Consider the following 10,542-nt stretch of genomic DNA (forward strand, 5'->3'; position numbering starts at 1 on the left):
GGAATACACACTGAATGCTTCTTATATATCCTTTACAAACCCTTTACCTTGCATACTGCTTATACAAAATAGAGTAATAGTTAATGAGGAAAAATGGGTAATGAGGGGCAAAGTAATTAAAGCTTTTCTGTAATTAAAGACTGCATTTTCTGCAGGATCTTTGAGTAATATCTATATCATAAGTAATAAAGAAAATTAATAATTTTAATCACATAATGAAGTGCTGGAATAAAGCAAGATTTTTTTTTCTCACTGTTTCAATTTTAACAGAATTCATATGTTTGTGTGTCAAGACTTGAATGAGTTCATTTCCTGAACATTTTATGTTTCTGGAAGGTCAATTACATTCCACAGAAAAATGGGCCCACTAAGCAGAAATGTGTGGCAATTCCAAGACTTTAAAAACTCAGAAAAATTCCTGAAATCCAAGAGATTGTCAAGATTTTTGTCCACCCTTTTTTCTGCCTGCTACATCCACCTGTGTAGATTTTTTCTGCTCCGACATTATCTGTTCCCTCTCTGCCTTCTCCTGTGTTTTCTTTCATTACTAAATTCTGAGGAAAGTGAGCAACTCTCACCTCAGCTACTGCCTTTGTATTAATATCCACCAGCGTTTCTGAAGAGTTCAGCCAGAAGATCCCTGTAGTTCTGTTAGGCTTGTGTGCTAAGAGAAGGGGCACTGAGCCATAAATGCCTATTTTGTCATGTATCTTGTGGCCGAAGATATCCAAATTATAAAGCCGGTAGGCATCACCGTCACTAGGACAAACAAACAGATGTGTCTGTTATATGTAAGCATCCTGCACTAGGCCAATTTTAGCTCTATTGCCATACCACTAAACTCAGTGAACACTTTGTATTGTGGTCTTTCGTTTAGCATCCAGAGCTGAAATATGGACAGCCTAGATTACTGCTTCTTTGCTTTGGTCCTAGCTATCTGAATCAAGAAACATTTTTGCTGCCAGTGAGACTACAGTTCATTTGCTCTAAGTCCTAAAATATGAATTCTGAACTCTCCCATCTTCCCATGCAGTTGCTCTTTTAAGAGTTCTGCTTAAACATGACCAATCCTGCAAGTCAGAAAAAAAACCTGCACAGAAAATTGAGAGAGAACAGAAGGGGTCATTCATGAAATTGCAGAGTGGAAAGGGAAAGCAGAACAGCTTATTCCACATGGACAGGAGCTATGATTCAGTTTGCTGTATCATTAAACTAAAATATACACTATATAATATACATATCTCAAGCTGTTGTCTGCATTAAATTATTAAGACAAGGTTATAGCTCTCCTTTACAAAAATTATACTGCTTTCACTAGCAATCCTCCACCTTTACCTGGTGTTTTTGAGAAGAAGTGCTTCTGTGTGTTGTGGTATTCCATAAACATGGTCAAATCCATGTAAAGAGAAGTCCATGCCTACAGAACTAGGACCTGTGGGAATAACATTAAAAGAGAAGACCACAGAGTTTCACTCTCAGGCTTAGCTGAAAGCAACAGAGCAGAGCAACCTAACTGAAAAAAAAAATATTAAAAAGCAGGTTTTAATAATTAGCTATTTCATACTTGCTTTCAACTTCACTTTCATTATTACCTCTGTACTACAGAGGTAATGTTTTAAACAGGTTTTATTGTATTTATTCTGATTTTGATCTGTGTAAGAAGATAAAACGAATCACTTCCATAGAAAAAAAATATATGTAATAGTGGGTCACTTCATTCTGTAGTGCAACTGCTTAAAATTATCACCTGTTTCTATCCCAGTACCTACAAGCCAAGCTTTGCAGCACAGTGGTACAGCAGGGTGGGCTTTAGAGTCAGAGCTGCCTGTTTTCTACTGCTCTTCTCCTCAGCCTTAGCCAGGGGAGTGGCACGCACAAGAGACTCTGCCAGTGATATCACCTTGGCACATTACTGAATCCAGAGCAACTTTTGGCAGGTGACCAGAGATCCTGCAGACTGACAAGCAGTGGCTTCAGGATCAGAACCTGACCGCGTGGACTTTATTCCTCCAGCACAGAGAAACAGAAAAACATGATACTGGCCTAAAATAAAAGGAAGCTCTTTCAGACTTCCCTCTTCCAACTGCAGCTGCTGGGTAGTGTTGGTTGCTACGAAAGTCTGCATGATAGTGGTAAAGGACAAAGCTAGCCAACTCAATTAATATAGAATACAACTGGACAGACAGGAGATGATCATAAATTTTGGTAATTAATAATTTCAATTGTATTTGAGCTACTGACCTACATGTTTCTACAGCCTTCTTATCCCTTAAGACTGTTCAGTATTTCCTTTTGTAGTTCCCCACTTAAAAAGAGTTTCTTTGTGACAATTATTAATGCTTACATATCATCATTTCTGGTATGTTGTGAGAATATTATGCACTGATACTAAAAAAAGAAAAAAAAGAAAATAAAAAGGAAATAATGCATTATATACCAGTCAGCCAACGCAATAGTGTTACACTGTGTCAGAAATGGCACATGGTGAGCTGATGAACTGAGTCACATTTAATACATTCCCTCCTGAACAGAAATCTATGAATATTTCCAGTACTTTTGTCAAATTTGTTACCCATCACTGATATCTGACAGGAAAGTTAAAAGAAGGAGCAAGCGAGACATGGATGAACATTAAGCAGCTAAACAGAAAGCAGACAGAAATATGAATGAACATAGGTATACATAAAGCAGTAAAGCTGTTTTCAGAACTAGACTGAGACTTACCATGAGCTTTGATGTCTAAGAAACTGCCAAATTTCTCTTGCCAGAGACCTAGATCCTCTTGTTTCTCCTGCATAAACAGAAATAGCTAAGCCTAGCAAATGCAACTGTTCACACCATGTATTTCTAAGAAAAGTATGTTTATTCACATTAGATTTGTACATTGTTAACTGCTTTTTTTGCCAAATATGTTTAATATAAATAAATCCAAACCACAATTCAGATCCTGCTGCAGGAATTTACACTGAAGAACTGACGTGCTAGTGGAGCACACATGCACTCTGTTACAGCATAAAAGTAATACCTGAGGTCTTGGATAGCATCATAGAATGATAGAATAGCCAAGGTTGGAAGGGACCTCAGAAGACCATCTGGTCCGACCTTTCGTGGGAAAGGGAGCCTAGATGAGATTATTTAGCACTCTGTCCAACTGCATCCTGAAAACCTCCAGTGATGGGGACTCTACCACATCCCTGGGGAGGTTGTTCCAGTGAATGATTGTTCTCACTGTAAAAATTGTCTTTCTTCTGGGTGTTGAAATGATTATGAAACGCAAAGAGTGCACAGATGGAAACAAACAGGAAAACCTACAGAAACAGAAACCAACCCACTACCCTTAACAGTAAGGGTCAGAAAACAAAAAAACTCTCCAGACTCCTGTGTGTGTAACTGACACTTTAAGCCTCCTTCAAACTTTGAGCCTTGTGCCCTGCCACTCATTGTCCTAGAATCCCCACTTTTTGCAGTGTCTTTCCTGGTTTTCTTTTCTACATTCATCCCAGAATAAGCGGACATGGCCTCTTGCAGCTGTGTGACTCCCCCAAAGCAAGCACACTCCCTGGCAGAACTCAGCGTTCAGACACAAGTATGCTGAAGGCAGCATAGCTCCTGCCATTTATAACAGGATGGTGGAGTAAGCAGCCATCTGCTCTTCAGGAGGCTAAAATTGTATCATGGACATAACTCAGCCTCCTGGTATGTGCCTTTACGTGCTGCCAGGACCTGGTCTTTTTTCAGAGAGAATCTTACTTCTGTATTAAGCATGAATGTATGCGGAGGCATAGTTTTGGACTGTTATAAACCAGGTCTTGTTCTTTTGAAATTCTCTTTGCAATGAACAGGGAATTTGAAAATGACCAAATATCACCACAAACCTCCTTTTTACACATCTACTCCAAACCAAAGGAGAGAACAAAAGAGAAAGAAATTCTAAACAAAAAGGCCACAGAAAAAGCATTTTTGAGTTAGATCTACCTGACTGATGCCTTCTACAGCCCTGGTAAAACACATAAACCTTTATTCAACTATGAATTTGCAAAGTATCTCAATATGAAATACCAGGTCCTTTTTGAATTTCACTGGTAAGTGGTTAGACTATGTTTGTAAACATAGTACCAGAAGAAATGAACATGTGATTCTAATTCTCTTTTCTACAAAATATTGATGCTGGAATTGTAGTAAGCATGGTTTACCTTAGAGGAATCACTTGCTGCCTCCTTGTTTTCTGCTGTAGGTTTTCTAGTGAAAACAAATACATAGAAATAATCAGTTTATTGTTAACGTAAGGAAGGATTTCAAACAGAAAATTCATATAGCATTCTGCACTGCCTTACACATTATATAAGAGCTTTTGTGCTTGACTGTTCTGAAAATTGATGTCATAGTTGAGAGCTCTAACTGGCAAATCATTTTAATATTCAATGTCTTAAAATAACGTTCACTCCATATTTGAGTTAGGTTGACTTCTTGGCCTTTCATATTTATTTCTATCCGCATCAGTGTTTTACCTGCCCAGAAGATCCTCACTTCTTTGTCATTCTCTGTTAAGGCCTCTCTGTTAATTACAATTTTTTAAATAATGCTCTCTAGGAGAGATGCTTGCTATGCTCTTTTCCTAGTCACGACATGTCCTGCATTGTGGTTTCTCACCCTTCCAGCACTTTGCAGTGGGATTGACCTGTAAAATCTTGCAGCTATACAGCACACTGTAAGTTGAACAAAACTTACTTCAAGAGCTTATATGGAGAATAAAACTTACCTAAAGAGTAAATTTAGTCATAAAAGGAGACAAAACTAATAACCTCATCATACTTCCATCACTTATTCCCAAACAAGACAAGGGGTACCAGGATACTTTAGTGTTTTACAAAACTGGCTGTTAAATGAGGTTAGCATTTTGCACATGGCTGCTGCAAGGGACTGAAACAGTCTGCAGTTAATTGATCTAGAATTTCTTTGTTAAAACATCACCATTGTACTTACTGGTATGAAGTAGAAAAGAAGACAGATTTCAATGCATAAGAGCTTCTATCACAGAAATTGCAATTCCATAGAATTGTTTCTCTTCAGCTACAGCACAATCAGTACATACTACGATGCAATAGACAGATACTGTACCTGTCACTGGGAGGTGGTCGTAAGTGCTCAAAATATAACAACCCATTGGAATTCATGCTCAGAACAGTCTCACCCTTGGACTGTAGCTCAACCTGGAAGGGGTACGCTGTGACTTGAAGTTTGTAGTCCTCATTAACACTTGACAGCACCAAAATACCTGGCTCCTTCTGGGATATGAAGAGTCTGGCAAATGAAAAGCAAGGTCATGAATCAGCAGCACAGGAAATCCACTGTAACTAAATAATTATTTGAAACAAAAGATGGGCTGATAATATCTGCATACATTATAAAAACCTCAAGGCTAATGTTGAGGCAAACAATGCCAGAAATACATGCTGTGTTCAGGGTTCACTGCACAGTGCACAGGTGGCTACAGAACTGCTGTGAAAACTATCCAGAGTTTGCACTCCTTTCACATTAACAGGTAATGCCTTAGGTAAAAATGATGCATCATAACAAGTACACTATTTTCTGATTGGGTCAAATAGCCTCAAATTTCTTATGTATATGACAAAACTTTCTCCTATGTATTTAACATGAATTTTTGAAAGTAAATCAACCACATGCATTTTTATTTTCTATTCCTGTAACAACTTTGTATTGTAGAGAGACAACTGTAGTGTAGGACAAATGAGGAAGAAGGGAAAACATTCTTGCAAATGAAGCTGTTTAAGTTACTAAGGTGACAAATCATCTTCCCGTCACTTACCTCTGGGTGGTAGGTTCCTTTATAAGAACATCAGGAACTTTGTATCTTGCTCTGAGAGGAGATGCCTCATCAATTTTAAGCCTGAAAATATTGCCCTCAATCTCACAAATTTCTACTTGTAGAAGAACCTGGGAGCAAACAAACAGTTAAACTGGTAGTGATAAAAAATACCAACTTACTTTTCAACTCAACATCACCAAACACTTAATGTCTGGAAAAAAAACACACCTGCTTTCTGATTTAATGTTCTTTAGCATTGCTAGGCAACAATCACCGTTCATATGAATTTACACCAGCTAACTCTACTTCTCCCCTTTGAAGAAGCAACTCTTTTTAAGTGGAGACTCTATCTTAAGTCTCTCAAGTCTAGCATTTTGCAGCTCTTCCTACAAGCAGCATGGAAAACAGGGTTAGTATACACTAATCTTGAAGTTTGGACAATTTCACTACTGTGCTGTCAATGTAAGAGTGGGATACTACTAAGATGCAGGCTTTTTGCAAAAATGTCAGTGCTCTGTGTTCACTAGTATTCACAGTGGTGCTAACACTGATGAACTCTGTCAGACAGACACCTGAATAAAATGCATAATACTGCCCTACCCGCTGTAACTTGCTATTTTATTGTTCAGGGAACTGAGAAGTCACTCTGTTCTAGCTCATACAAAATGACTCCTTTTTCTTCCATGGAGGATCCCTACAAAAGAAGTCCAATTTTTTTCTTTTTTTTCCTTTCTTAATCTCTCCTCTTGTGAGACACAACACTGGCTGAAGAATTTTGGCCTGGTATCTTTTCCCTCTACCTGGAAGCCAATCAGCCCTGCTCTCTTCAAAGGCATGAAAGAATGAAAGAGCCATAATACCAGAGGGACAGTAGGCAAGAGAGAAAAGATTCATTTGGAGTTCCAGATCCTGCTTCCTAGGAAATACTTTACATTATGCCATCTTTGTATAAACCCCCAAATAGTCTAGGAAGCCACAGAGCCTTCAGTCTTTCATCTACCTTAAAATCTAGACAAAAAATAGGCTCCTTTTTCTGTGCTGACTGCAAAGAAGGTCAGGATTAACAAGAGAGGCAGAAAATACCTTTATGCAGAGTATCTACATAGTGTGATGCTTAGAGCATGGAAGAGAGCTGTAGTTCCAAACTCCCATAATCTGAGGACAGGTTAGGTTGCCTGAGTAAGTCTGCTAGCTGCTACGCTATTAAATTAGAGGAATAGAAGACACCCCTCTTCCTGGCTGTCTTCTTAAATGCAAAGAAGGCTTCTTTTTCCCCCCCAAACTGCCTTTGAACAAACACAGGAATACAAAGATATGGTTAGGAGGTGCTGGAACATAGGTCTTCTTATTCCAATACAGAAAAAGAATTTATTCTTTTGGAATAGTGGAGAAAACTCTGAATTAAAAACATTTTTTTTTCAGATAAAAAAAGTTCTATTAAGAGTTTTCATAAAGTCACTGAAGGTTTTTTTTAAGTTCCTTAAAATACGTGTTCTCCTTGCACATTCTCAAGCTGTCAAATAAATACTGACCAGTAAGGACATCTTTAGGCTGATACTTTGCATCATGTCTTAAATATCTATCACCGAAGAATCTCAAAATGTGCAAATATTATCAGACTTGTTGATAATATTCACTGCTCTTTTTGTAAGCACCCTCTTATGCGAGGTGGGATCTCACCTTATGCTCTTCATGAATAATTTGGAATTTGACATTCTCATCACTTGATGTGACTGAATCCAACAATGCTCGATACAAGGATTTTCCAGGACGTAGAAGTTTCTGACGCCTGTCAAGACAGAAAATTATTTTTGGTCTCCCTAATTGTTGTGGCTTATATCCCACAGCGGGACATAATATTGTTAGAAATGTTTACTTAATAATTTTGTCCTGAATTTTTTCAAATACAGTTGTTATCAGTGCTTCAAGTCACAGGGAAAAAGAAGGACTATAATTCTGAGCACACATACGTGTCTATGAATGAGATGTTAGAGGGGTTTGGTCACCCATCACCACTCTATAGGGTTTTTTTTAAACAATAATAGTCTTAATTCAAGTGTCCAACTGCATTCTCAGTTGTCCAGTTACATTCTTCTTCTTTCCATGACCCAAGAAATTTCAGCTGAATAATCTCTTTTTCATTTTCTGTCATATATTCCTGCTTGGTTGGCGACACCTCAGTGAACAGTTTCTACGTTCTGTGGTGATGAAGCAATATATGTCTGTAATTTGTAATCTCCTGCATAGGCAATGAGGAAATTGTTTTTCAACAAGCCTGCCGACTACAGAGTTTTGACTACAGCTTTTGGCCCTGATTATATTTTTAGGACAGAGACCTTGAAACAGAGGCTCTTTCAACTGTTTGTAGAATGCTCCTTGCTGAGCCCAGGTTTTACGAACTATTGGAAGGTAAGTATCTTGGAGGCTACGTTAAAGGGAAGCTTCTCCGTTAGTAAACTGACTTTGTTTCCACGCAAACAGATATTGCACAAATGCGAGCAATTAGATAAAGGATTTCTTTTAAAAGCAGAGCAAAGACAGGATCCTATGCTTGCAGATGTGTGGGAACCTCCTGCTGAGAAATTAGATGTGTTAAGTTAAACTGGTGACAAGCTAGAAAGGGCTGGTGTCAAAAGAGGACGAGTCCTGCTCCCACAGGCGAAACGTTATTTGGGGTTTTCGGAACATAATTTCCTGCAGAACAGAACTGAGTATCTGAAACTGTAACCCAGTACGTCAGTGAGTAATTGGTATAACACTGGGCAATCATTCCTTTCACTCAGGCAGCAAGGGATAGAAGAAAATGGAGGATGGGAGGAAAAATAGGTGGAGGAGAGTTATCTCAGACATGGGGTAATAAGGATCCCTCAGCTTAAGGTTAGCTTTAAGAGACTAATGAGCTAGAATTTAGATTTGATGCTGAATTCTGGCCAAGGTACTTGCTCAACAGGACTGTAATCATGCATGCTATTGTCAGAGACTAATGGTTTCTATTGAGAGTTCTGTTGTTTTGAACTATGGATATTCAAGAAATGTCTACATCAAGAAAACAACCTGTGTCTGAGTGTACCTATAGTTAAAATATTGCTGGGACTTTATCAGATGAGAGGACTGACTCTTGAATCTTAACAAAAGAGGTTTTGGATGTACGATTCCACCTTTTAAAATATGCTGATTATTGCTTGCTGACAGGTGAGTGGAACGCTCACTTTGGAAGATAAATCCTGAAAGTAGCAGACCTGCTGTAATTAAAAATCAATATGTAACTTCTTCCTGTATCTTTTAATATTACTAGTTTTTAAAAAAAAAACAACAACCCTACACTACAGTTCTTCTCTTTACCTGTAAAAAGCAATCTGGTTGCATTCCTTAAAGGTGCTTTTGTCCACAGCCTCATCTTGGACACTAGAAGGAACAGATAAAGAAAACGTTTAAATGTGTTCACCTAACACCTGCTGAATGATCAGATGATGGGGGTCCTCCTCAAGAGGGCTGAGGATTAAAGAGAGTGCAGACGACTGTGGTGACATAAAATGTGTTGGACTTTTAACTACTGTGTTTGGATATGGGAAGAATTTACACGTTTAGTTCCATGCTAAACCATTTCCTTTTAAACTTGGATAATTCTGGCAAACAATTGAATCTGTGACTAACAGAGCTGAATTTCAGCACGAGTGAATTCTTGGGGCTTTGCATTTCGAAGCCAGATCTCTCTCTGCAGTCCTTACAGTTAAATATTATGTTCCAGTAATAAGAATGGAGAAAGAGGCAGGATTGGCAGAAAAGGAGAAACCCTGCACCCTTCCCTTCTACCTGCAGTGGCACTGACGGGGAAGGAAGGCTTCTAATGGCCCTGCTGGCATCTCTACGTTGTCTCTAGGCTTGAAGTAACTTTTAGATCTATTAGACAACAGCAAATTTTTGGCTTGCCTGAAAAAAATGTACTGCCAGTAGTGTCTATCATCAAAATACTTGCCAGAGCATGCTGACTTCAGACACACATGGAAGAGAATAAGGTATTAGCACTGGTAGACGAAGAGCTGATGCTTATAATGATATACATGCAACATATAAAATGCAGACGGCAGCCGCGAAGACTCGGTCCCCACCACCGTGAACTAAATATTAGTAGACCTGGATTATTATTAGAGACCTCAGAGTAACCCTGTATTTAGGCAGTGTAACCCTTCCCATTTTTGCCTGAAGACAGCCATGCGCTTTCGGGTTTTTGCCCCCGGTCTGTGGGACCCCGTCGCCGTCTTTAACGCCCGGCAACCTGACCACCTTCCAGCCTGCGCCCGAACCATCCCGCCCGTGGTGAAACCTGCCCTCCGGCCCACCCCACGCCTGCCCCTCGCCCCCGGCCGGCTCCGGGCCCTTCCTGGGGCCCGGCCCCTACCCCGCCGCTCCCCGCGGAAAGCTGTGGAGCCACCCCGGGAGCGAGGAGAGGGCCGGCCGCCGAGGAGCCGCCGCCGGGCAGCGTTACCTGACTTCCCCCGGCGTGAGCGCCTCCATGGCGGAGCCGCCCCGAGCGGAGAAGGGGTGACCGCCCGGGGGGGCTCCTCAGAGGGAGCGGCGGCAGCCGGGGACGCCCCTCCGCTAACGGTCTCGCCTCGGTCGCGGCGAGGTGCGGAGGTCCCCGGCGCGGCGCTCCAGTCACCGGCTTGCCGGCGGGCTCCGACCGCGGCCGGGCCCGGCGATTGGCACCCGGGGGG

The 10,542-nt window shown here is 40.4% G+C and overlaps 1 protein-coding gene across 3 annotated transcripts in view; it reads right to left on the reverse strand.

Moving 5' to 3' along the window:
- GANC (glucosidase alpha, neutral C) overlaps window positions 1-10,517 on the reverse strand; it is a 28,101-nt gene extending 17,584 nt beyond the window's left edge. Inside the window, exons 1-9 of one of the 3 annotated variants that reach the window (XR_011324817.1) lie at window positions 10,314-10,517; window positions 9,170-9,232; window positions 7,508-7,616; window positions 5,828-5,955; window positions 5,119-5,301; window positions 4,194-4,239; window positions 2,725-2,791; window positions 1,336-1,432; window positions 579-759 (exon numbers count right to left, since the gene is read on the reverse strand). Coding sequence is in view for 2 of the 3 variants with exons in the window: in XM_069784374.1 (XP_069640475.1) it covers window positions 579-759; window positions 1,336-1,432; window positions 2,725-2,791; window positions 4,194-4,239; window positions 5,119-5,301; window positions 5,828-5,955; window positions 7,508-7,616; window positions 9,170-9,232; window positions 10,314-10,342 (903 nt within the window). In the remaining variant the exon portion in view is untranslated. The remainder of the gene's footprint in view (window positions 1-578; window positions 760-1,335; window positions 1,433-2,724; window positions 2,792-4,193; window positions 4,240-5,118; window positions 5,302-5,827; window positions 5,956-7,507; window positions 7,617-9,169; window positions 9,233-10,313) is intronic. The other 2 variants (XM_069784374.1, XM_069784375.1) reach the window with 2 other exon arrangements.
- Between the last annotated feature and the right edge of the window lie 25 nt (window positions 10,518-10,542).

The sequence above is a fragment of the Haliaeetus albicilla genome, chromosome 5 (genome assembly GCF_947461875.1).
Source record: "Haliaeetus albicilla chromosome 5, bHalAlb1.1, whole genome shotgun sequence".
Lineage (NCBI taxonomy): Eukaryota > Metazoa > Chordata > Aves > Accipitriformes > Accipitridae > Haliaeetus > Haliaeetus albicilla.